Raw genomic sequence first — 27,204 nt, 5'->3', positions numbered from 1 at the left:
CTTGGGGAAAAGTCTGTGGGAAGATCCAGATCCAGCTGTATCACAATATGAGGCAAGGAAAAGAAAAAAAAATATGGCCAAAGACTCTGGGGCAGAAATTCTCCAGTTATGTTTTGTGAATCTCTGGTGGCTCACAGAGTACTGGCTTTTCACATGATTGCTTCTCTTGTTCCAAAGAAGCAAAGAAAATAAAATGAGAAGCAGGAGGAGGCAGTGAGATGAACTGTACTGTAGTCAAATAGAACAAACAAACAATACTGCACCAAAGATGGCTAAAAAGACTTCCCTAATATTACTGATCCATGTCAGTAATCGTTACAGTTCTGGGTTTTTATGTGATCACTGATGAAACAATTTATCAATATAGATGTGTTCCATACTCCGAGAGTGCTTGAGAACCCTGTGCACCTGTATCATCTGTTTCAGCAAGCCCTTGCTAAGCAGATAGATTTGCTGTTATTGAGGTCTCATTGAGATATCAGGGGACTGCACACACTGACCCAGGAGATCCATTTCAGTCTTGTGTTCCTCCAGAAGCTCCCTGTTGAAAATGACAATGTAGAATAGCTTCACTGGGAGCAAAATTGCTAGAGAAGCAATGTAAGGGCACTCATCAGACTCAAAGATTTGCTGCATCTCTCTTTTGAGCATGCTGCATCCTGAGTCTTCGGTAACAAAGTCCAAACATGGTAGGCAAGAATAATAATATTCCAGGAGGTTTTAAAATGGGATGAGATCTATTTCCATGTTATAAACATTTCCTGTAAATACTTCCTGACTTCCACAACTCAGCATTTTTTTTTTGGTGGTGGGTATGGGGAGGGACTGGACACAGTGCTGTAATATGAGCTTTTTGTGAGGCAGAGGTTAATGGTGAAGGGTATCAGTTGCATTTGAGAGAGATGCCAAGCAGACTCAAAGCTCTTCCCATCTAAATAAAGACTGCTGAATGCCGTTTTATTCTGATGATGTCTGCATTGTATTGTTGAAGTTTTAGGCATGGAGCAGAGTGCCAACTAAATTGAAAACCTATTGGATTTTACTGTATTGTGATTTGGGAATGAATTTAGGAAATGCCATGGCCCCTTCCCATCCTACAGAAACTTGGCAAAGCCACAAAATCTGAGCAACTGAGCTTTCTGTAGTATATTCTGCAAGTAGGGTATATGCTGTACTGAAATAGTCCTCTTGAACCATGCTCTGCTCAGTGTGCATAGGTAATTTTTAGTGAACCTGCAGCCAAAAACCAGCAGAGATCAGGAGTTTTTCCACCCCAAAAAGACCATTGCACAGACTTCTTGCTGAGGTCCACTAGGGTCTTATTTCCCTGGTGGTGCATGCTCGTGTGTGTGTGTGTGTGTGTTCTTGTGGACGTGCACGTGCACATACTCTGCATCTGCACCTGCATTGACCATGTCAATGCTGGGCAGCAGCAACCTGAATGGGAATGAAGGGTTGGGAAAGTCTGTCCATTTGGGTTGTTGATGTCTATGGGCATATGTAAGCGCTGCCTTGGGGTTTATGCGGTGAGAGTCTGACCTGTAGCTAGGTATGCAGTTAGCCAAAATGGGGCCCATTATTTCCCAAATGTTTTGTCTTCTCAGAGACCCATTCATACATCTTGGTAGTGTGATTTCACAGTCTCTAGCCACAGTACTGCTGATGTTTATTTTTCCACTGAAAACATGGTTCTTCTCTGCCATCTGCTTAGGCTGAGTGGTGCATCACCTTTCCTTGGAGAAAATAAGCAGGAAACTCTTGCCAACATCACAGCTGTGAATTATGAATTTGACGAGGAATTTTTCAGTCACACCAGTGATCTGGCAAAAGACTTTATCCAGAAACTCCTGGTGAAAGATACACGGTAAGAGAAGGTACTAAACAGTGTTTGCCTTGTATGCAGGCAAAACTGAGCATGCCAGGCTGTTTACAGAGCTTTCTCTCCAGAGTATGTCACCATCTCAGAGTGATGTGTTAGGCAAAACTATGTGGCCTGAGATGCTCTTCTTTCTTTTTCCCTGATGTTCCCATAGTAACAGCAACATGAGTATCTGGCTAATATACGCACAGACCAAGAGTTTAAAGCTAAAAGGATATTTTGACCTCCTAATCAGTCTTACAACTAAACTGCTGCTATCTCATGCAGCACAGTCCCTGCTGAACTCTGCAGGGTGAAACCGGAAGCAAAACTGTCCTCAAAGCATAACTGCAGAGGAATTTTTCCATTTCCTTCTGCAGCTGCAAAGACACTATATGAGAATGGAGCTATATTATATTCTGCCTCTTTGTCATCAACTGGATTATGCAAATCTTAATTCTTCTTCAGTCAAACCAGTGCAAAAATGGACCAAACAGAGGATAGAATGAAGCATCCAGAGTTTTCAATACTTGTGATAGATAATGTGTCAGCTGAGCACCCTGACTTTTCAACACTAGTTGAGCTTCCAGTGTTGGCAATCTGAATATCCCTGGGCTCTATTCCTGTAGTTCCACCCCTGTAGTAGGGGGAAGGTGCTCTGCTTATGACTATAGGAAAATGTCTTGTGCCGAGTCCTTTAAATAATCACATTGTAGGAGTGGAAGGGGTTATCTGATTTTTCCTGAAAAATAGACTAGGGACCATTCTTTTGCAGAATGGTGTGGGATGGCAGGCAATGATTGTGTCCTGGGGCCCCTAAAAATTCAGTAATGAGAAGGCAGCCATTGTGGTTTATAGGGAGAAGAGCAAGGAGGCCAGCTGAGGGAATGGGTGAGATACCTCTGCCAACATCTCTGTACATCATACCTCATCATATGCTGTCACAGGTTGGAGTTTGATAGGAATGTTTTGCATAGTTCTGACCAGTATCTTCAAAGAAAGACAGACCACCCTGTTGATATTTGTCCCATTGTCAACTGCAAGGGTAATGCCACATTTTTGCCTGTTATTCTTGGGGGAGATGGATAGTGTACTGTCAGCAGAGCTGCCATGGGACAGAAGGAAGTTAGATTTCTTGATTAGAACTGAAGTATCCTTCCTAATATTGCTGCCTTCAGGAAGCACCAGCTCCAGGGGAGATTTGATTGCAAGAGCTCTAAAGACTTTTAGATGCAATTAATATGATATAAATTGATTCATAAAAAGTCAGACTGAGCTTGTATAGGAAGAATCCACTTTTTTTAGGCATGTTAAATATTAAGAAAGCAACAATGTTTTACCTCTTCCTCCAGAAGGGTAAAAGAGGTGAAAACTTTAATTGATGAAAAAGGGAAAGTGAGTAGTGCTGACAATTTTGACTGGAAAGCTTGGTAAAATAGATACTAAGACGTATACAAACCACCTGCCCTGAGGGAAAATGTAGCTGTGAAAGTTGAGAGTGAGTCTTGGCACTGCTTGATGACCACTTTATAGATCTGAGGAATAGTATTAAGAAGGGCTAACATTCAAGGTTTTTCTCATTTAAGTTTGGTTGGTTGTAGGAAGCGACTCACAATTCAGGAAGCGCTCTCTCATCCTTGGATAACGGTAAGATCAAATACAGTAACTGCCTATGTCTTCTTTTTATAATTGATGTACAATAATTCAGGATAAGCTAGTACAGAATTTGTATGGGATTTCGTATTTCCACACTGAAGGCCATTGCCTAAATAGCAAAAAAAAACTTGCCATGGGTATGGGCTTTCAAAAATCAGTTTGAACCTCACAGTGACCTTTTAGTCTTTCCATGTCTCAATTTCATGCATCAATAAAAGCAATAATAATGCCTCGAGTCTACATGACATGTTATGCAGAAGAACCAGGTGTCAAACAGTTCAAGATCCTTGGCTGCAAGGCATACAGTAAAAATCTGTTCAGTCCTTTGCAAAACTTGGATTTCTGCAAGCCTTAATTTCAACATCTTTTATTACCATAAATGTTGAAGGAGGCTAAAGTTTTGTTATTAATTGTTGAAATACAAATTGATAAGCATACAGCATTCTGTATTAGAACAAACTTATTATTATTTTCCAATATGCTATTTGCATGAGCACACAACATACATTTTGTGTAGTGTTTTCTAGAGTTGAGAATGTACCAAAATCAGTGTGAAAAAATACCACTGCTGTAGTAAGCTAATACTTACCTTGATTTGCTTGGTACTTGGATTTGTGTGTGTGTTTTGTCCTAAGCACAGCTTGCATTTCTCTGATTGAAAGTAAATTTGGCTAATCTTGGCATGACAAATGATGGTGTTTAAACTTCCATTTTTATTGTGGTGTACAAAACATGGAGTGGTGTGTTTTTCAGGATTATTTATTTTGTCACAAATATTAATGGTTTTAATTGCACAATAAAGTAGCCCACAATCCTCTTATTTATTTATCCTTATCATGTGGGAATGAATGTCACACCCCCTTTTTCACTTTTAATCAAATGCATGAAAGGGAATGTCTGGGAGTCTAACATCTTTCAGCACTGTGGAAATGCATTTTGCATCCTTTGCTGTGTAGAATTTCAAGTAGTGCACTATCTTGTTAAAAAAAAATCATAATACTGATTCTTCTGTCTGAAGACTCACCAGCTGAAGGGAGAGACAAAAGTCCAAGAAAACAAGAAGGCTGAGAATACACAGCTGAAAACAAAACGTTTGAAAGAATACACCATAAAGTGCCATTCAAGTATGCCACCAAACAACACCTACATCAATTTTGAGCGCTTTGCCCATGTGGTAGAAGACATTTCTCTGATGGAACGTGGTTTTAGTACTCTAGCTGTGTCTCATGATTCTTTGCAGGAGGACATAGATGCATTGGTTTCCATTTATAATGAAAAAGAAGCTTGGTACAAAGAAGAAAATGAAAATGTGAGGCACAAGCTTTCTCAGCTTAAGTATGAATACCGTAAAATCGAATCTCTGAAGAGACATCTGCAGGACGATATCCAGACTATAGGTGCCAGTCTTGCAAGTGTCACTGGGAAATGCATTGATCTACAGTCTCGATATGAGTCTCTGAGTCGGGAACTTTCTGAAGAACTCGGTTGGATCCAGGATTTAATGAGTAATTTTCAGCAGGAGAATGGAAATGAAGCATCTATGAATGGAAACTTTGGCTCTGTTTTTAACAAAGATATTAATGAATCACTAATGGAGCTGTTAAACAGATCTTGCTGTGAAGAATTCCTTGCAGGATTGAATCTTGATGTTGCAGACTCAAGTCAATAATGGTGACTTGGGTTTCTAATGCAGGAAGGTCTCTGTTTTCCTGTCTGTCTTGTTATACAGCAGTAAAAATATCTGTTACCTCAGCAGAAAAACATTATGTAGGCATCAAAACAAAATATTGTTGTGTTGCACAAACTTCTTCAGTGTTTTTAGTGATGACATTCTTGTGACAAGTTTAGTTTCTGAATTCTTAGAGGAGTTGATATCACATTATTACAAGGCTCATTTGCCCCTGAAGCTATTTTGTTTTAACATTACCATGAAATGTTAAATATACCAGTCCTGAAGATTAATGGGTAATTTACATGAAATGTTTATTTACAGTTACCACATGCCTTAAAGCCTAAAAAAAAATCATAGAAACATCCTTGTTTGGATAAAGGAAATAGTCATGCAGATCAGATAATTGAGAATACTTATGAAAGTTAATTCAGCCATATAAACTGGAGCAAGTGATGCAGTGATTTATCAGTTCGTACTATGAAAATCTCCATGAAAATCACTGCTGCTGAAGGAAAGGTACGAGTTATTATTTTTAGGCCAGTTATTCAGGGTAGAGCCAGTCCTTTATCATCCTAAGATGCTTATTTTTTACTTCTTTAAAGATCTAGTTCTCTTCATAAAATCAGGTGTTGCAAGTGTCATGTACCAGAGTAATTATTTTCAAAAGAGAGAATTGAGACTTTGTAATAAAATGGTTGGGTAATTGTGTGTGTGCGTGTGTGTGTGTGTTATGTCATGCAAATATTAGAGTCTAATGATGGTGATCAGGCAGTGTCAATAGAGACTCCCTTTCATTCCACAAAAAGGAAGATCCAGCAAGCAGGCAAATCATTGGCTCCCTTGTGGGACTTGATACTGCTGGTGGTGTTGGAAAGGTTGTTTTTGAAATGTATTACAAAATAAAGGAAAAAAGGCAGTCTGAAATGGAATCCTGGACTGTATTCCTGTGGTTCAAAGGAGAAGCAAATTGCATAGCCTGTATTTATGTGTAAAATGTAATCACATTTTGGACACAATAAATTGTCCTTTATTCAGGGTGCTATCTTCTGTGATGGTGAATTGTTATGATTGGAGAGAGGTAAAGCAACTCTACAGGGCCAAGTTCTCTAGTTGGTTTATGGCCCCTTTGTGCCATTGTGGTATGCAGCAAAGGGTCTGTACTTTAGCTGCAAAAGTTCAGTGAAGAACTTCTGCAGGGGCATCTTTGCTGCAGCTGCTCTCTGTGCATGTCTCTCCTTCCTCCACTTCTGATAGAGGACAGAGGAAGCATAATGGACTTTCTTTCACCATGGCATCCTCTACTAGCATAGGATCTTTTTATAAGTGGTGCAAGTTTGAGTTGATTGGAAGCTTGGGTGGCCCAAAGAATCTGAGTGTTAACTTGACAGCGCTGAAACACTGTTTTAGTGCAGAAATCGATCTCTGGAGTTTCATGAACTGATAAGAACTGCAAAGCATCTGAGAACACCTTCTGGATGGCTAGGTCTGTGATGTACCTGGTAGAAGTCTCTTAGGGCCAGGACCGTAAATGTTTACATTGCCTATTACAGGCAGTTTGATGCTAGTTAGGCCTTTGAGCACTGCACCAGTACCAACAGCAACAACATAATCAAGCAAAAACAACCCCCTTCATGGGCAGCCAGGTTCTGAAAGAAGAATTAAATGTTGATGACACACCAGTGCTGCTGCTTTTAAGTAGCCAGTTTGGAAATGGCAGCCATTGCTTTCACTTACAGGGCAAAAGTCCATATCCCATTTTTTTCATAACCACTTTGTACTCTAAAGAAAGCTGTACACAAAGTGAAGGTCAAAAGAGATGTGATGCCTGAGATATAGTAGAGGTTTCTCTGCTCTTCTCAAGAAAATACCCACTCTTCCGTTCTGGGGACACTAATTATCGAATAGATTCAGTGATGATAGTTCATAATATTATAATGACAGTTCTGTTTTCAACCTTGTAAAGATAATATACTGGCACTTCATTTGTGGGTAACAATATTTTAAAAAGCACCATGTTTTCAGAGTGACTTCAGGAAAGTGGTAAAAATTCAACTATAAAAAATAATGCAGTAACTATCTATAATACCATCATGGTGTGTGGGATCTGACAGGAGGCACACTTGTCTCCAAGAGGTTTACATTCTATATTACACAGGAGGTAACAATTTTAAAAGCTTTTAAGTGACCTAGTGATGTTAAGAGATGTTGCTTTTAGTGAGGCCTAGGTTATGTCTGCATGGTAGTTACATGCTCTGGAGTGGTATCCCCAAGCATGCTGCACTGGGTGATCTGGAAGTAGCATAGTGGTGCATTAGGTGGGCTACTGGTTGTGCTGAGTGACAGTGCTACCTCTAATTAGTCCACCCACCATGCTGCAAAATGTGACTACACTGCTTCCAGTTTAGGAAGCATTCTGCCTGGAGCAAGGCAGTGCTTGAGTCCTCCTCAGCAGTATGGCATGTTTATCATCCATATGTGGCCTCATTGGTTTACAGTCTCTTAGGAAATTTTGCTTATGACTTACTAAAAATGTAATTTTCTAAAAATATTTCACCTATGATTTTGTGGTAACTGGTGCTCTACTCCCATCTGAGAATCGGTCTTGCATGCTATGGAGGAACTGTAACTTGTTTTTTAAAAAAAGATGGAGAGACCTCAGATACTGAAAAAGTAACTTTAAAATCTAGTAAGATTCTAAATCTGAAGAAAAGATGCTCAAGGAAGAGAAACTGTCTCCTCATCACTGTCCATTTGGATTATCTCTACATACAGTTGTACTGGAATAGAGCAGATGGGATATTGAATCAAGCCACTCGATTCCTTAGTATATGTGAGAGAAGCTGATGTATCTGTGACCTGCTCCTTGAGGCCAGTGCCTTCCCTGAGCTGAAGGAGGTCACTGATGTACTGTCTCTGAGAAAGCATGATGCCTTTGATAATTAATGTCAAGCAGCAGATCACAAGGTCACTGCTTTGTCATTCCACTCTTCCACAGAAAAGTAGTATATATTAGACTTCTCTACCTTGCCAACCTGTTTAAACTGTCTTCCAGTGGTTTGGTGCTCTGGATGGGATTGAATCACATGTTCAAGAGAGATTGAATCATCTGCTCAGGAGAGAACAGTCTAATAAAGTACAGCAAATTTTCCAGGGTTTTTCACTGATGACTATTATTCACATGTTCTGAGCATCAAGAACCTCCATTTAAAGGAGAGATGTGGAACTTGCCCCCTTCTGCTATTCAGACCATGACTAGCTAAGCTCATATATTCAGGGCAAAGCTTTTCTTTGGCTATTGCACAGGAAACATCTGATAAATCCTTAGCTTACATTCAGGTGTTTCTGGTTCTGGGGCTGTCCCTGGATATAAAACCACTTCAAACTATATCTGATGATGTACAGCTGGTAAGGGCCCTCATTGACTCTGGTGCCTTCCTATGCTCCCCATCTCTTTCTTAAAAAGAGACTGTAAAATAAATCAACAATTGTGCTGTGGTGAAATTGTAGAACTACTAAAAAGTAATTTTGTACCCTGTGATTAGGTATATTATTTAGAAAAGTATTGGTTGCCTCTCAGTATAGAATTTTGTGTAAAATCTAAATTTGTTCACTCAGATACATTTAATTGGGCCAGAATTAAAGAGCAAAAAAATGAGGGTTACAGAACAGCATGGAAATTGCACTAGTAAAGTATAGTAGTGGTTTTGCTGAAAAATAATGTAAGTGTTTCTAGGCCATACACCACTGTATCAGCTGGCAGCTATATAGATTCCCTGGGCCAAATCCAACCTGATAGAATGGGTGCAACTTGCCCCATTTTGACATGATACTTCGAAAATTAGCAGATGTGTCATCAGGTCTCATTTCAGCCTTCTGGTTGATTTGTTTGTTTGTTTGGGGTTTCTTTTTCTTCCTCACTCCTCACTCTCTGTTTGACTTTGAATGTGCTGTGTGATTTGGGTTACCTTATTTTTAGGGGCAGATTCTGCTGGATTTTTGAGTGTGAGTCGTTAGCATTTCCTGAATATCTGCCTTCTTTAGTGTGGGTATCCAAAATTAGCAGGAACCTTTGGCATTGTCTTAATTTTGTTTGTCTTTACATACTTACTTTAACGTTTTTCGGTGCTGATTGTGTTCTGGTTTCCATGGCATGTATTATGCACCTGCACTGAGCAAATCCCTATGCTCTTGCACTTTGTGTTATGTCAACAGCTAAAGGATAAAGCCTGCATGGATCCTTTGTTAGCATCTGAAGTGAGTTCTTGCTCGTGAAAGCTTTGCATCTCTGATTCAGTTAGGGTGTAGTATGCATATTTGTAACTGAAACACAATGACACTTCATTCTCTCTCATTTAAAGAGCTCAGGAAGCACTCCTATTTATAGTTTGAGGCTTTTTTAAGGCACAGAGATACTGAAAAAGGTGGATGGCATCACAAGCACAATGCAAATAAAAACTTTTGGTTACGTGTCTTGTGCCACTATTCTAAATGGTGGTTTGGCAACTTACAGGAATAGCCCTCTATATAGTCCATACTGCATAAATATTCACATCTTGTAAGTTAATTTCCATTCAGAGATGTTTCTGTCATATAACTTTGATCATAGGCCTATTTTAAGGTTGTAGTTTACTCAGATCCTTCCCATTATTTCTGTAGGTAGTCAGTACTTTACTGACTCACTCTATTCCTAAGACCACTGGTTGAACCCCTGTGGGTTAAGAGTCTCTGAACTATGTTAATGCAAAAGTTCCTATGTGGTTTAAGAATAAGTATTTCAACTTTCCAAGGGCTCATTTTTCTATGTCACCTGTATTTCACCAACAAGCTCTAACTGCTATAGTTCACTGCTTTCTAATGTACTAGTAATGACACCTGTAGTAGCATTTCCCACCCTCTGGATACTGAGTAGAGTGGGATCTAACATGGCTGACTGGCAGCTAAGTTACTTATGAAGCTTGATGAAATCTTTTAAAGTTGTGTTGCTTTTAAAGGGAATATTATCTATTTAAATTAATATAATTCTTGTAAAAAGAAACCATTTTTCCATAGTAGTGTTGTTTCTTAACCAGAAGTTCCAGTTTCCACTTACTTTTCACCTACTGTGCAATTTACTCTGAACACACTGCATACATAATGAAAGTAGACTTGCCTGTTTCTTCTTTATTTGGGATATAATAGTGCTATAGTTGAGACCTGATTGGACCCTTGATGGGACCTCTTGGGGGCTGAAACAGCAGCTTGCTTTAAAAATCCTAAATAGATACAAACTACATTCCAGAGATCATTCACTGGACTAGATGGTCCATTGGTTTGATCTGGGAGAACAATTCCTAGTTCCCCGCAACAGATGTTCAAGTTAATTCACTGTAGGTTGTGTGGTGTGCCTTATGCACTCAGTTTATGGCATTTGCTGTAAGGTTAGGATGAATGACTTTAAAACAACTGCACATTTCTTTCCAAGGGAGCAGGGATTAGTGCTAGGCCTCGGATAAATTTTGTCACCATACCTAGGCTATGCTTACAAAATGTCTGAGTCAGACTGGGGAGTTATGGGCTACAATGTCATCAATGTGCTGTCAACAGCCCTCAGTCTCCTTCTCAGCAGGTCCCAATGGAACTGTTTTCTTACTCTCTCAGAGAAAGGGAATGGATGAAAGCCAGCTGGCTAATACTCAAACCTAATAAGAATAAGGTTATGTAGGTCAGCTGATGGAAATACTTTGAAGACCTGGCAAAGTCAAAAGCTGTTTCATAGACATTAGGGCTGGAAGGGACCTTGTAAGATCATTGGGTCCATCCTCCTGCCCAAGGGGCAGGAAGTCAGCTAGGGTCAAAGGATCCCAGCAAGATAAACATCCAGATGTTTCTTAAAATTGTCCAGAGTAGGTGCTTGCACCACCTCTGGGAGGGATCTGTTCCAGGCCTTGAGGGCTCAGACAGTAAAGAAGTTTTTCCTTATGTCCAGCCTAAAATGGTCTTACAGGAGTTTGTGACCATTGGACCTTGTCATCCTCTGGGGTGCTCTGGTGAACAAGCATTCCCCCAGGTCCTGATGCACACTCCTTATGTACTTACAGGCTGCCACCAGGTCACCCCCTGAGCCTGCACCTTCTATTGAAACAGTTCTGCCAGTCTCACTCTGGTTTTTCCTCATTCTGTTCAACTCTCCATGTTTTTGGCATTTTAGGTAGAATCAAGCATAGTATTTTTAATGGACTATATCTGGCCCTGATATGAAGCTTGAGTTAGTGATAGTTGTCTAACTTCTTTGCTCCTACTTGCATGGTCAGTATTCCCATCCTCAGCTTTAACTTAACTCGGTGTATAAGTGACAAAAACAGAGGCAGGCATACGTATATCTGGTGGGTAAGCTTCACAATAAATAAGCCATCTTTTGTCTTCCAGCCTGTGGACAAGTGTCAGGCCATGGTGCGGCGCGAGTCTGTTGTTAACTTAGAGAACTTCAAGAGACAATATGCCAGAAGGCGATGGAAGGTACAGCCGTAGAACTTTAATACTGATGATGCAATGCTTGCTCACCTAAGGGATTTTGGGGCAGGGTGCTTGAAAAACTATATTCAATATATTCATATTTCTGTATTGCAAATGTCACTTAAATCTTTTTGTCCCCCTCCATAGCTTTCTTACAGTATTGTGTCACTGTGCAACCATTTATCTCGCTCCCTGACAAGAAGGGTCCAGCTATTACAGGAAGAAAGTCTGGTAAGTACATTAAAAGAAAAGGAGTCAAAGGGATGAGGAAAGGAAAACATAAGGTCCAATGAGCACCCAAATTGCTACGGCTCTGAGTGGAAGTCAGGCCATTAAATTATCCTCTCCTTATGTACCAGAGCCACTGCTTCAATGGTGCTATGTGGAGCAGAACTGTGGTGCAAGGAGTTGCCAGTGGTTCTGCAAACTCCAAATCCACTGGCCAGAATTTTTATATGGGGGTGCAGTACAGAAGTTGCAGTAGGTGATGGCTACCATAGTGATGGGCATACTATTCACTGAGTATTAATCTCCCTTAATGAAAGAACAAGTATTTTGGAGAGCATGTGCAGGCAGGTAAAAGAGGAAATACATATCACATGCACCAAGTAGAAAATCATTTCCATTTTTGTTTGTTATTTTATTAAAATCAGTTGAGTACCAAGGGCAAAAGGAGACTAAAATTTTACTTCAACATAAAAAGTATTATTTCACGGGAAGCTAAATCAGTTTTTATGTGTATGGAATATGAAGCCATTATAAACTTAAAAGGGTCTTACCTAAAGTAGAAAACTCCTTGTGTTCAACAGCTTTTCTAGGTCTCTAGTATCTGAAGGATAGAAGATAGCAAAATGTACTTGATGTGTAAAGAAGCTTAGTAATGGTTCTCGTAGTTCTTCTGATTATTTTTCCCACAGATGATACATTTTAAAAGAATGGGTATTTATGATCATATATTGGAGCTCTGTGTCTTATTCAGTGATCTGAAACACTATTGCCTCTTTACTTTAGAGAAATTGTGAAAGCGACCATGAGGAGGATCTTTCACAAAGAAGAGGCACTCATCTCAGGAGAAGCAGCATCTCTTAGTGGATCTAGAATTTCACTATAGAGAGACACTGGGGGAAAATCACTTTGGCTTAAAAATGCACTCCAGCATGACAGAACCTGCCTCATGATCTCATTCGTGGATGTTGAGTTGCTCACTTTTCAAACTGCATGAGCATCTGGATACTATTAAATGTCCACTGAGACTTTACACCGCTGGGGATTCCAGAGTCCTGGAGAATTGCAGAAAAGAAGCAATATTGGATACTATTATTTATAAAATGTTTCTGATTAGAATTTGCTTGTGAACTGTGATATCATCTGTACTGAGGACACTGTATTTTTACTAACATTCCTTTATGTGCAGCTTAAGTCACATTCTGAATCAGGGATAAGAATGTGTTCATTACAGCAAAAAAAATCCACCTTTCTGGCAGTGAAACTGTTTTGAATCTCAAGCCAACTTTAAAAAATAAGCTTGTATTTGTGAATGACATATTTGGTGGCAAATTTCTAATGGGCATTTGTAGCTGTATACAGTTATACCTCCAACACCATTCTCATGTGAGGGGAAAATCTTTTTTTTATTTTGTTACCAGATGTGCTTGCCTTGATGGTATGGAAAAGGCAGAAAGGAGCCCTTTGTTTTTATGTTCAACATGTCAATGGTCCTGCTCTGCCAGTTATCCTTGGGTTAGTTGGTCAGCTCCCAGGTTAAACTGCCGTAAACTTTAGGGATCATCTGCAATTTTTTAGAAATTAGTACTTTTATACTGATCCATCTTCCTCCAAATTGGCCAGCTGCATTACTTTAAGTAGGACAGTTTTGAAGACAACATAGTTGAATTACTGTAAAAAAATGGGTATAATCTAGCCCTTTGTGTTGGGGTTGATGGTAGCTTAAAATTGTAAATCAGACTTAGAAGAAGCAACAGTGAACTTTACAGGGAGACGCTGGATTTTGCCTGATATGTACAGCTTTGTATCAGTAATTCTGAGGCTGGTATTTTTCTAAGCATTGTGAATTTGTACTGAAACACAGCGGCAGGTAAATTTTGTCTGGCTTCAGATTTCATCACGAACATCCTGGAAGGAAAAAAAAAAGGGTTATTTATAGTTTTGTATCCTCTCCAACGTGGAGATAGAAACATGCACAGCACATTCAGCAGGAGGAGGTACCTTATATCAAAGGTAGAGGAGTTAGCTCACAAATGGCAAGGAAATAGAGAAGAAGGTATGTGGGAAGCGAGACAAAAGCAAGGAAACAAAGTAATCAATGAAGAGCAATGGCTAAAAGTAACAGGAAGGAAGCATAAATAGAAGAACTGGGGAGGTAGGAAACGACTGGAGAAGAGACAGGAATACAGAGGCCTGCTGATTGTGGAGAAAAAGGATACAAAGAGAAGAGCTATTTCCCTCAAATGTAAGGCTGCATTCTAAAGCTGCTCCTTTAAGCAAGGCACTTTCCCATGTCAGTGCTGCTGTGAACTATAGTAAAGCCTGTAAGGCTTTGTCTTTACTAAGCTACACAGGTATATGCCAATCCCTAGGAAGGCCTCTCAGGCTAATGGCCTGAAATTCTTCTTGACAATATACTATGGTTTTCTCTCCATTCTTAGACTTGGTGATATCTTCATAGTTCCTTTTCTTCTTTCCCCTCTCAAAATGTTATATCTTTAGTTGTCTTTGACATCTTATCCAAAAACTAATTTTTAGCAGTTGAAGTGCTTGCCTCCCAAAGGTGATGGTAGGATAATAATGAAGTAAATGTTATTGCTTGGAGCTTAGCAGGCTATTATACATGGCAAAGCACTTGGGTAGCAGGATCTGCTCTCAGATGTTCTGCTGGTAGAACACTGGAAAAACCTGAGGCAGGAGCTGGAAGTGTGGGCACAACTCTTGTTTAGAATATTTATTGTAAAATGCAAGGTTGACTACCTTAATTGTTTTCAAAATTATCTTCATTCTGCCTTGTTTTAAGGCTCTAAGCCTTTGTTGGGGAGGGCAGAATATAAATTAAATAAATAAATACATACGTACATATGTAACCCAAACAAATTAGTGCATAATCTTATTTAAAAATGAGATCAGCTCCCTTTCATAGCTAGAAAAAGTGCTGCAGCATTGTCTGAACACAAGTCTGGCCTTTCACTGAGAATTGGGTTTGGCTTATTCATCAGGTTTATTTTGTGGAGAGAACACTTCTGTATGCACATTTTATCAGGGATTGATGAGTCAGCCAAATACCCAGCAAAGCAAAGTTGTTACCTGTTTTCTACTTTTTTTCCTTTTTACAGTTTTTGCCAATCTATATCTTCCAAATTAATGTAAATTAGAAAATGATTATTTTATTTCAATTGCTATGAATTTAGTTGTGATGGTCCAGGAAAAATGTGAGGCAAGGATTTTTGTGGATGATATCTTATATTGAACCAACTGTACATCCTCCAGATGCTTCCTCAGCCTGACAAAGAGTATTTATACCCAAAATCTTGCTAAGAGGAATTTTTCTAACTGTTTGAGCTGGTCTAATAAAAGATATCAGATTTACCCAAAGAACCCTGTCTACCTCCCAACTAGATATTAGATCCAATAAAAGATATCACCCACAAAAATTCTTGCCTCTATGAATTTGTATTTGCTTCAGTGGGCAGGAAATCTATTATTTTTGTGTTTACTTTTTGAAAAAGGGCATTTCTTGGACATGAGCCACTCAACCATATGTATTTAAAATGATCCCTTCCTGTTTGTACAGTGGATATGCATTATATTTAATTGTTCCCATATTATAAAATCCTCAGTTATACCATTTTTCTATCAAGATATCCGGAGTGACTGCTAAACACTGTCCCTTTCTTCAGTGTGTTCATATCACATGGATATTGTCAATTGTATTTTATGCAAGTCAACTGACTGTTCAGGACACAAGGAACACCCCAGGGAATTATGCGTAGAAAAATTCAAAATTATGCGCTGAGTCCCAGGGGCTGCACATGGCAGCATGGAGCCCTGGCCTTGCTTGGCATACTGGTGCGCACCTTCAGACCAGACTGGGCTGGCTCCATGCCAGTGTGGGGTTCACGGTACTGCAGGCGGGAACTGTGTGCAGTCAGACCAGGCAGGCTCCATGTCTCAACATGGGGCTTCCAGCGGGAAACTGTATATGGAGGCATGGAATCACAAGCCATTGAGCTGGGCAGGAAGTGCTGGAAGCCCCATGTATAGGGCCAGAGCCAACTGTGGTGGCGTGTGTCTCCTGCCTGCAGTGCTGTGAGCTCCATGTACTGGCATGGAGCCAGCCTGGTCTGGGTTGAAGGCATGTACCAGTGGGCCAGCTGAGCCAGCTCCATGCTGCCACGTGCAGCCACCAGAACTTGGCTAGAACTGTGTGCCACCGGGGGGCTCTACCTGCCACAGCCATGAGTGCCCCGAGGGCCTGCTGTTGCTGCTGCTGCTGCTAGCAGCAAGGGCTATGCACCATGGTGGGGTGAGAACATGTGATAGGGAGGCTTACACCCACCCACACACACACCCATGTCCACCCACAAGCTCCATAAGCAACCCAGCTCCTGCAGGCATGAGCTCCCCTCCCTGTTCGCCAGCTGTCCAGTCACTAGTCACCATGCTCGGTGCCTCCTCATGGGGCTCCCAGCTGAAGTGCTGGAAGCCCTGTGGAGGTGGAGGCACAGACCCCACCCTTGTTAAATTATGCAATTATGCACGGTCATACATTTTATGCTCAAAATTACACAGGCACAGCATTGCATAATTCCCTGGGATATAACAAGGGGGCTATAATTTCACTTCAGAACAAATGGTACAATTTCAATATTAAAACTTGATTTTGAAGAATTTGATTGAGGATTTCTGACACTGTCCCCAAGATGTTTAGTGTGTTTTTTGTAATGGACCCCATTCAATTCATTTTATCAATTTTTTATATTGATATTGCAATGTATAATTGTATTAATATTATTGTGATTTTCTTTTTTCATATCTTAAATTATAAATTTTCCATTTGCTTATCCAGTGTCCATATATTTCATAAGCTAGCAGAGAACAATTTTTACCTACCTGTTTTTATGTATTTTTAATTGTATTAATTGTGTATACTTAAAATTGAAATAAACAAGTGAGTTAGGAAGTAAGTAAGTAAGTAAACAAGTAAGGAAGAAAAGTCCACATAAAACTATTTTCCTTTTCTTATAAGATACATTCAGAAAAAAAACAAGATAAATATGTATATTTGAGAAATCTCTGGCTCCTCAATTTGTCTGCCAAATTCTGATTCAGATTTCTATTTTCCTTTTCCCATGCACTGGCACTTGTATTTGCCTGAATACATCAGCTGTGTCATGAGAAATTGAGCTGTGTCTGGGTCTTGAATTTTTTTAGGCAAATACAGGAGTTTCTGCTTCAGTCTAAAGTCTGGAAACTGCAGGTGCAGAAATCTCCTGAAAATAATGTAATATTCTGTCCTGTAGTATCAAACATTCATGCGCACCTATGGGGAGCTGAATGCCCTTAATTTCAATTGCAGTCAGTGTGACTTTTGCAGGATTTGACTGTAACCAACTGGTCAGTTAAGGACTTGAGCACTCACTCATACGTATAGCTAGAGGCTTACTCAGGAATAAAATGCCTCTACTCTCCTTTTCTTGTTGCTTTCTCTGCAAATGTAGTTGATATCATTTATGGCAGTAAGTGCCAAGGAACCACGAGTATTGCAGGCAACAATCACGTCAAACAAAACTGTTGCCTGAACTTTTCCAAATAATGCCCTTGTATATTACCTTGGTTTTAATGCAGACTTTAATCAGTGATTCATTAGTGGGGCTTTTTTCTACCTGTATGTGCAGAAATTTTTCAGTCTACACCAGTTTATGTCATTAGGGTGAGATTCACCACTGCAAAAAGGCCAATACAAGGCATAGGCTGAACTGAATTAAGTGCTGTCCAGATGACTTGTGTTGCAATGTCCTTGAGTTTGTACATGGAATGAATTTCACTGTCAGTGATTTCACAATCTTAAAGACACTTGTCATGTACAACAGCTTTGAGGGTCATCTTCAGACTGAAAACAAGTCCTAATGTAATTCAGTGTAAGAGTTGCCTATTATAGAACTTGCTCTTTTGGGGAGAAGACTTATATTTTTCCATATACCTGATGCATAGGGTCTGGCAGATAGGAGCCAATAATCTGTACAAAGCCTAAATAAATATTTGTATTATAAAGAAGTTGAGAGAGGATGGATATTGTAATGTAGGCACACCAGTACTGTTTTAATTTGCATTTTTAACCTCTGTACCTCTTTTAAGAGAAATACTCAGGTTTTTATTGAGTGCCTGGAAGCAGCATAAACTCTATCAGAAACCAAGAAATAAATTTCTCATCTTTATTTGCTAATAAAATTTTGCAAAGTTTTAATGGACATAATTTCTTTGTGTCACTGTTTCCCATATGAATACGTATGAGTAGAGAAAGGACAGCATAGTGAGCAGGGTGGCTGCCTTTTTGACTCTGGAAACCTAGCTTTGATTCCCTGCTCTACCATAGACATCCTCTGTGACCCTGGGCAAGTCTCATAGCCCCAGTCTCAAGTGCAAATGGAGTTAACAGCATTTCCACACCTCTCAGGAGAGGATAAATCCAGCACAGTAGTGAGGGCCATAGAAGTACTGAAGAAAGGTAGAATTTAAGAAGTGTTATGCAAGATTACTGGAAATGTGATCAAATGCTCTTATTTTTCAGTAGGTCAGATGCGTATGTAAGACTGGTTAATGCTGGATGGGGCTGGGGAAATGCTGCTGGAGTTATGGTACTTTTTGCAAGCCTGGAGCAGTTTTTTTTATTCAGCAAAGAAATGGAGCTAGTCCTAAGGGCTGGAGAAGCAGCCGTTACTTGGAAAGCTATGGTGTCTATCAGTTAGGGAACCAGTGACAAGCAGCATCAATGCAGAAAGAGGATGAAACATTAGCCTGCCAGACCTGAGACATGGTATGAAAAGCAAGAGAGATTAGGCTGTCTGCAGGCTTGAAGGAGTGGGCTGATCCAGGGTGCCATTCAGGCTGGACTGTAATGGATAGAATTGCTGCAGCAGGCAGAAGCCTTCAGAGTGCAGCTGTCTAGAGGTACAGTGTAGAGGTGAAATCACAACCCATGTGAGCCACTGCCTACAAGCGTTCATTCAGCGTTTGCTTGGCTGGAACACATTTCACTTTATTTCCACATGTGCTACTTACCTATAAATGTTGCATCTGAGAACTGGAGTTTGGTGGTAAGCCAGTCAAGAAGCTGCCGGGGGGAAGTGTGGGGACCTCAGGCACTGGAGGATGCATGCTGAAGCAGAAGTCCATTGGAGACTGCAGTAAAAGAGGTACAGCTATTTTTTTCCTTCTGAGTCTGGGGAATCAAGGGTTTTATAAACAGCTTTCCAGCCAGGCAGGACTGTGCACAACTGTGCCCTCAGAGGCACTAAGAAGAGTCATGATGTAAGGCAGTTATTTTCATAGGCATTATGTGTGTACCTCCAGTGTGCACCTAGGTCTTGCCACCCTTAAGGGATCAAGAGTGAAGTTGAGATCCAGCACTGAAATGTGGGATATCAAGTGAACTCTTCATATATTCTCTAATATATTTTTCATTGTGTTCTTTGAGTAACTCTAATAGCTTTATAATTACTATTGTTGTTAGTAGTTCTTAGCACCCTCACATTGATTCTGTCTTCACTAAGTGATTTTTCATAGAAGTTATTGGTGTTCACATTTGGATGTGGGTCAGGAAAATACTTAAGCATGTGTATGCGAGAGAGACCTGCAATTATATATTTCAATATTTGTACTTTCTACTTGCTTTCACAACCCACATCAGTTTCCATGACAACTTTCCATGGAAAACATACTGTTTTCACTGATCCATCAGTACTGGTATGGAGTCCTAAGATTTATACATTTTTCCATTGTACTCATGTGTGCAAACTGTTCCTGTCCTCATTCTTTTCAGGAATGTGAAGAATCAGATTGATGAAATTACAAACACCAGAAAAAGTGTCACATCAACAGTTTCAATTGTTTTCCTTCAGAACAGTTCTTACAACTCATAGTTTGTTCACATCTCTCTAGTTGCGGTGGCGTATGTATGTAATTGTGTTTATTTAGTCAAAGGCTCAGGGATATGTCAGTCAGTCAACGTGTGCATAATTGCCGAGCCATGAAATAGCATCCTCAGTGGCCATGTGCAGTTCCTGTAGTCTGCCACTGAACTTAGTCAGTGGGCAGTCATTGACAATATGCGACGGTGTGTGTTTTGCCACAGCTACAGTCTGGGTTGTCGTGAAGACCCCAATGGTGGAGATTAGCTGCACACAGACCTTGCTTTGTCTGGAGCCAATTCAGCAAGGCCCACTGATGGCATGGCAGGTTGAAGCCAGGTGGCAGACTGTAGGATCTGCGATAAGGAACTTATTTGGTGGTAATGTCAACCTCCATTTGGGTCTCTGCCATGTGGTTCCAGTGTGGTTCCAGTGCAACAGTTTGAATCACAGAGGATGTCATGATGGTAAACGTGCAGCAGATGGATTTAAAAGATTGTCACACAACAGCAGGGGTATGTCTACACTGCTAGTTAGGCTCAGCTAAACGGCCATGCTCAAGTCCAAACCTGCCAACCCTCTGTAGTGTTTTGCCCTGCTCTCTGTCCCGGAGGCAGGCCAGCCCCCACCTGCTGAATGCCAGTGTCAGAGGTGGAGTTGCCACCTCCCAGTCCATCCTTCCCTGCAGTGTGTTCAGAATTCTCCTGGGTGCCACAGGCCTGCCTGGAGCCAGGAGTCCTCCAGCAGCAATCCATAACTCCTTGTTCTTGAGTTATAGGCCTTCTTACCCCATTTCTTCTTTCTGCTGCCTGTAAGTAGAGCCAGGGTCAGAAGGAAAGGTGAGCAGTGATGAACTGATTCCTAGAAGGGCTTCACTTGAAAAACAAAAAACATAATGTTAGAAGGCTTTGGTGCAGACCTCAAGGTATGATTTGGGCAGGGAGGAAATGGCCAGAATCATCCCTTAGCCCTACAGGACTGCTCATGCAGCCGCAGCAGCAGCCAGTGCATGCATGGTCGTGGTGGCAGTCCCTTGAAGTTGAGGATGACATCTATCAGGCTTGATAGGTCCTCAGGTGACTGAGGAGCCTGATTCTGGGTACACATGTTCTTTGGCAATGGGGCATGCTGCTGTGCAGGGGAGTGTGATTTGCAGCCCTGGGTTGGTCTCCTTCTCCTTCTTCCGCTGACATCATTCCACCTCAGTATTGAGTCATTGGGCCTCAAAATGGTATGTGCCTTGATGGACCAGGTGGCACCACACCAAATGGCCAGCAGCTTGCTCCTCTCAGCCGTTGGTGTCAATGCCTCCATGCTTGAGGCTGACCTTGAGTGTCTCTTTATACGATTTCCTTTGGCCGCTTTTTGAGCATTGGCCAATGGAGAGCTGTGAAAAAATAAACTGGTAAGGGAGGCAGTTCTTGGACATCTGGACGCAGTGGCCCATCCATCAGAGTTGATTTCCCAAGAGCAAGGCTTTGATGCTGATGGACACAGCTTCATGGAGGATGCTCGCACTGGTCTGGTGGTCCTCCCATTTGATCCCCAGGATTCAACACAAGCAGTGCTGGTGAAAGCTCTTGAGGGTCTTAATGTGGCGTCGGTAGATGGTCTAGGTTTCACTGCAGTAGAGGAGGGTGGTCAGCACAACAGTCTTGTAAGCCAGGACCTTCATTGACTTCTGAAGGTCTCTATTTTCAAACATACGTTGTCGCAGCTTGAAGAAGGTGGCACTGGCACAGCTGACCCAGTGCTGGACTTCTTCATCAATGGTAGCCCATTGAGAGAGGTGGCTGCTGAGATATGGAAAGTGCTCCATGTACTCTAGAGCCTCCCCATCTACGTAGAGGGATGTTCAACTGGCCTGGGGAGAGTTGGTGAAGAACCTTCATTTTGGTGATGTTCAAGGACAGGCCAAGTCTCTTATATGAAGCATTGAAGAGATCTAAGATCGCTTGCACATCCTGTGCAGAGTGAGCCATCATCAGTTTCATTTTTGCCCAGAAGTACCGAAGATTGAAAAGCTTCCCATCCAGTCAATACTAGATGCTGATGCCAGATGGTAGATCATCTTGGATGAGGTGGATGATGATGGTAGATAGATGGTGAACAGGGTGGGGGAGATCATGCAACCTTGTTTGACCCCAGTCTGGATGTGGAAGGCATCAGTTTCAGAGCTTCCACTTAGGACAATGGCAGTCATATCATCATGCAGGAACCTCAGCATGGTGATAAACTTCAGCGGGCAGCCAAGGCATTGAAGGATGCTCCACAGAGCTTCACCATTTAAGAAATCAAATACTTTGGTCAGGTCAATGAAGGTGAGGAACAGTTCTTGATTTTGCTTCGAACATTTTTCTTGGATCTTCCTGGCAATGAAAACCATGTCCGCAGTGCCCCGGGATAGTTGGAAGCTGCATTGGATTTCTGGAAGTATCTCCTCAGTGATGGGACAAAGGTGGTTCAGGAGGATGCGGGCCAGGATCTTACCTGCAATAAACAGGAGGGAAATCCTCCTGTAGTTCCCACAGTCAGATTTGTCCCCCTTCTTGTAGAGGTCATGACGGTCACATTCTTGAGATTCCCCAGGGATGTCCTCTTCATCCCAAAGGCAGAGGATAAGCTGGTGGAGTTGTGATGTGAGCTGGAAGCTACCAGCATGGTAGACCTCTACAGGTATACCATCTGGCCCACAGGTTTTGTTGGTTTGGCCTGCTTCAGCTCTCTGATGGTTGGTGGATTGCCAAGGGAATCCATTACAAGGGCATTGCAGGACAGCTTGGAGGGTCTCCTCTGATACAGTGGACTCCCAGTCAAGGAGGAATTTGAAATGCTCCTTCCAATGCAGATGGATTGTCCTTGGGTAGCTGGGAGCTGTCCTGTGATTGGAGGGGGTTTTGTCCAGTGGATCGGGATCCGTAGGTTGTCTTGGTAGGCTGGAAGAAGTTATGCGTGTCGTGTTGGTTGGGATAGCCCTGGATAATGCGTGTCTTCTCCACCCACCAGTTGTTCTTTATATCATGGATGTGTCACTGGACCTCACCCTTCAGCTGGTGGCACGCTGCCGTCTTTCACTGAGTTCATGGATGGTTTTGCCAGGCAATGAAGGTTGCATGCTTCCGCTCAAGGAGATTGTGGATCTGAGCATCATTGGCGTTGAACTGGTCCTGGTTCCGTCATGATGTGAGCCCAATAGTCTGGGGACAGGTGTCTTGGACAGCAGACTTGAGTTGTTCCCAGTATGCCTGGATGGAGATGTCATCAGCAGTAGGGACTTGTTCCAGTGCACTATACAACTGGGCCTGGTCCTCCTGTGGTCCAGGGTCCTTCAGAGCTGTGACATCGAGCCATCTCTGGGCGGCCTTCTGGGTCTTCCGGTGTCTTGGTGCCAGACAGATGTTCATCACTGAGCACACAAGTCAGTGGTCTGTCCAGGAGTCTTCAGACCCCTTTGTGGCCCTTGTGACAAATACATCCCTCAGGTCTCTACCTTGGATGATGATATAGTCCAAGAGGTGCCAGTGCTCCAACTTTGGATGCCTCCATGTGGTCTTGAGCCGGTCTTTCTGGTGGAAGACAGTGTTCATCATGATCAGGCTGTGTTGGGCGCATTTGATCAGGATCAGGATACTGTTGACATTGGTCTTCCCTACACCATTCTTGCTGATAGTTCTGCTCCAGATTTCATGGTCACATCCAACCTAGGCTTTGAAGTTTCCCAGGAGAATGACCTTGTCATCCCTGGGGATGGAGGGAAGGGCATAGTTGAGATTGGAGTAGAACCTTTCCTTGATTTCCTCATCAGAGTCCAGAGTTGGAGTGTATGCGCTGATGACAGTGGCATGTTGGTTTTGGCTGAGGTGCAGGCGAAGGATCATCAGCCTTTCATTGATACCCAAAGGGAGTTCAGGGAGCATGTCAGCCATCTTGTTCCTGTTGGCAAAACTGAGTTGGTGGATATGGGGGTTGCTGTCTGTTTTCCCTTTTAAGAAGAAGGTGTACCCTCTGCTGACCTCCCTCAGCTGTCCCTCCCTAGTGAGCTGGGTTTCGCTGAAAGCAGTGATGTCGATGTTGTGCCTCACTAGCTCCCAAGCCATGATGGCAGTTGTCTTTCTGGGCAATCACTCTTTGGGTTGTCAATGAGCATTCTCACATTCCAGGTTTAGCTTTTTCTTATTTTGACCACAGGAATGGTGATCCCACTGGGTACAGTTTCCCAGTCAGGAGAGATGGGACAGTCTATTTTGGGGGCACCTTTTCTAGCCCCTTCCCCATCAGGGTGAGCAGAGGGTATCCTAAAAAAGACTGCTTAGTTGTGAATGCAGCTGCCACAGGACACCCCTATCCTGACACAGGTGCCTGACAACCATCGTGCATCTGCCACTTGTGTGCAGATTCTTGGCTGGGGGTCTCCACGTATCACAGCCCTGCCCCCATCACCAGTTCTCCATTGTCACAGGGATTTTGGACCTGTGTGTGGCATGTTTAGAATGGGGACTCTGGTGCACAGTCAGGCCCACACAATCTTGGTGGTTGGTGGCTGGGTTCAGTGGCATGGTATACCACAACAACTGGAGCCACTTCTCTGTTGCAGGCTTCTTCCACCTTCACAGCTATTGGGGCTGCAGCCTTCCTCCTCCCACTCCGCCGTTGAGGACTTCTTGGATCATTCTTTGTCTGGAACCTCCTCCTCAACCTTGCCACCATGGGTGGCCCTACCACAGGGGTGGGCAATTATTTCAGGCTTATCCAGTTTTAGCAAGCTGTTGAGGGCTGCATGAGTAGCCCCGCACCTTGACAGGTGCCCCACCCCCTGGTCACCATCTTGGAACCAATGTCCCAGGGCCAGCTCTGGTAGGGCCCAGAGCAGGGCACAGGCTGGCAGGGGCCTGTGGAGCCGGGCTGGGCTGCACCAGCAGGAAGATGGGGGAGCTGGCCTGGCTCCATAGAGCCCCTGCCAACCAGAACCCTGTACCCCTGCCACCCTGCTCTGGGCCCTGCTGGTGCTGGTGCTGGGACACTGGTGCAGGCCCTGTGCTCCCGTGCCCACTCACTACCAGCGCCCCCCGCGGTACAGGCAGGGGCAGCGCACAGCCCCAACCCCCTGCTCGCTGGCAGGGAAGGAGGTGGTGTGGAGCACAGGAAATAGCGGCCCTGCACCCACCCCATGGCCCACACTCCCTGCCGCAGCCGCTTGCAGCCTGCACGGGGCTGTCCTGAACAGGCACAAGCAGCCCCATGCAGGCTGTGAGCAGCTGCAATGCAGGGTGCCAGCCACAGGGTGGGCATGGGGCCACTTTTCCCATGCTCAGCACCAGCTTGTAACCCACCCCTGCTACCAGCCTTGGCCCCACATGGCTCCAGGGTTGCCTGTCAGGACTGCACCACAATGGTAGAAGCTGTGGCCTCCCTGCTTGCCGCACCGGGCAGTGTTTGCTGCTGCTGCTGCTGCTGCTGCCCACCTGGAGCTTGCGTGCTGGGCAGCCCAGAGGTGGAAGTGGCAGCCTCACCACAGCCTACCACGGCGCAAGCTCCAAGCTGGCAGCAGCAGCAAATGTTGCCCAGCATGGCAAGCAGGGGTGCCGTAGCTGCTGCTGCTGCGAGGCAGCCCCAACAGGCAAGCCCAGAGCTGGCATGGGGCTGGGTTACAAGCTGGTGCTGAGTGTGGGGGAAAAGTGGCCCCTCTCCCACCCTATGGCTGTCACCCCATGCTGCAGCCACTCGCAGCCTGCGTGGGGCGGCCTGTGCCTGCTCAGGACAGCCCCGCTTGGGCTGCGAGTGGCTGCAGCAGGGAACACTGGCCGTGGGGCAGAGGAGGGGCTCCATGGATCCAGCCCATGCCCCATATTTTGCCCACCCCTGCCCTACCAGGAGCATGAGCTCCAGACGGCATCGCTCTGGGTTATTGGAACACGCAAGCCTGTACACCATGACAAGGTTTCACAGTTTCTAGGATCAGAAGGGATCTAAACAGATCATCAAGGCCAACCCCCTGCCGGGGGGCAGGAATGAGTGCTGGGATCATAATACCCCAGCCAGATATCTATCCAACCTCCTCTTGAAGACCTGCAAGGTAGGGGAGAGCCCCACCTCCCTTGGGAGCCCATTCGAGAGCCTGGCAGTCCTAGCCATAAAGTAATGCCTCCTGATATCAAGCCTGTACCTGCTCTCAATTGATTTATGGCAGTTATTCCTTGTGATGATCCTTGGAGAGGGAGCAACACTCTGTTGCTTAAGAGCAAAAGCCAGGGTGGGCAGAGTATGTGGCAGCACAGCCAGAGACTATTCTGGAGTTCCAAGCATGGGAAAGACTCCTGCCCCCACCTCCCACTCCTGGAACAAACTACAGTTTCAGATGAGCTACATTCAGTGTATTATATATTATCTGTTTTATAATGCCACGTATGATACAGGGACAAATTCTCCGCTGATGTAAACTGAGGTAGCATTACTTAAGTCAGCAGAACTCTATCTAGTCACATCAACTGAAGATGTGTCTATGGTGTAGACCAGGTCAAACACTGTCCCTAGGCTGAAGGCCACTGAAATCAATGGAAAAGAGTCCCCCTTATTTTGGGGGTTTGGATTAGGGTCTACAGATCTATTCTGAGATCCAGAATGCTGTCCTAAATTATCTCCTTTGTGCTGAATTTCTAATCTTCCAAGAGACCGTATCTCTGAGCCAGTCAATTTGACACGCATATAATTAGAAGAGAGAACTTTATACAGCATATCATTCACTGTACTCTAGCTAAATAAGTAAAATCAGTATAATCTGTATTATGAATAGAGTTATCTGCTTCTAGTAATGGGAATCGTTTGATCATTTCCTGGGGTGAGTTGAACAAACTGACTTGAATCTCTATTTCTGCTCTCACTGTAATATTTAAAGAGGCCAAATGGTTTTGCTGTTTCAAAATATACTGCCTGAAGTTAATTTTCTTCTGCAATTGAATTGTTTCATTGTAAGTTAGTGCATCACTTCACAGGATGTGCTTCTTATTGGCAGTTTGTCACCTAAATAAAAATGAATTATAATTCTGTGGGAACAAGCAATCAGTCACACATGCTGCGCCATAAGTAACTGAACTCTCATCTTTGCTTATAAAAAGTTTTCCTTTCAAAGATCTGCTTTGAAGGATATGGCAGGAGCTTGTGCTTGTGTGGATGGGTGACACATTACTACAGGCTAGATTGAACTTCATTAGATTAAGATATACATTTCACCAAGATGGTTTAAGGAGATCTTGAACACTTTTAGCTGAAGACCAAGCTAGTAACAAGTTCCATCAGTGTCTCTTTTTTGTTTCTCTGTCTGTCTTTAGCAAAATTACAAAGCTGGACAATCCTTTTCTATATACTAATGAAACCATTGCAAATGCACACCG

General features: G+C 42.9%; 1 protein-coding gene across 1 annotated transcript in view; it reads left to right on the top strand.

Annotated features, from left to right (window-relative positions):
* DAPK2 (death associated protein kinase 2) overlaps positions 1-5,697 on the top strand; it is a 57,244-nt gene extending 51,547 nt beyond the window's left edge. Inside the window, exons 7-9 of the mRNA XM_019504393.1 lie at positions 1,712-1,864; positions 3,460-3,505; positions 4,533-5,697. Coding sequence (XP_019359938.1) covers positions 1,712-1,864; positions 3,460-3,505; positions 4,533-5,183 — 850 coding nt within the window. The 3' untranslated portion in view covers positions 5,184-5,697. The remainder of the gene's footprint in view (positions 1-1,711; positions 1,865-3,459; positions 3,506-4,532) is intronic.
* Positions 5,698-27,204: the final 21,507 nt, after the last annotated feature.

This window comes from Gavialis gangeticus, unplaced genomic scaffold, assembly GCF_001723915.1.
Source record: "Gavialis gangeticus isolate Ggan-Ray unplaced genomic scaffold, GavGan_comp1, whole genome shotgun sequence".
Classification (NCBI taxonomy): Eukaryota; Metazoa; Chordata; order Crocodylia; family Gavialidae; genus Gavialis; species Gavialis gangeticus.
The sequence above is the reverse complement of the archived record's forward strand: the minus strand, read 5'-3'. Positions and strand labels throughout refer to the sequence as shown.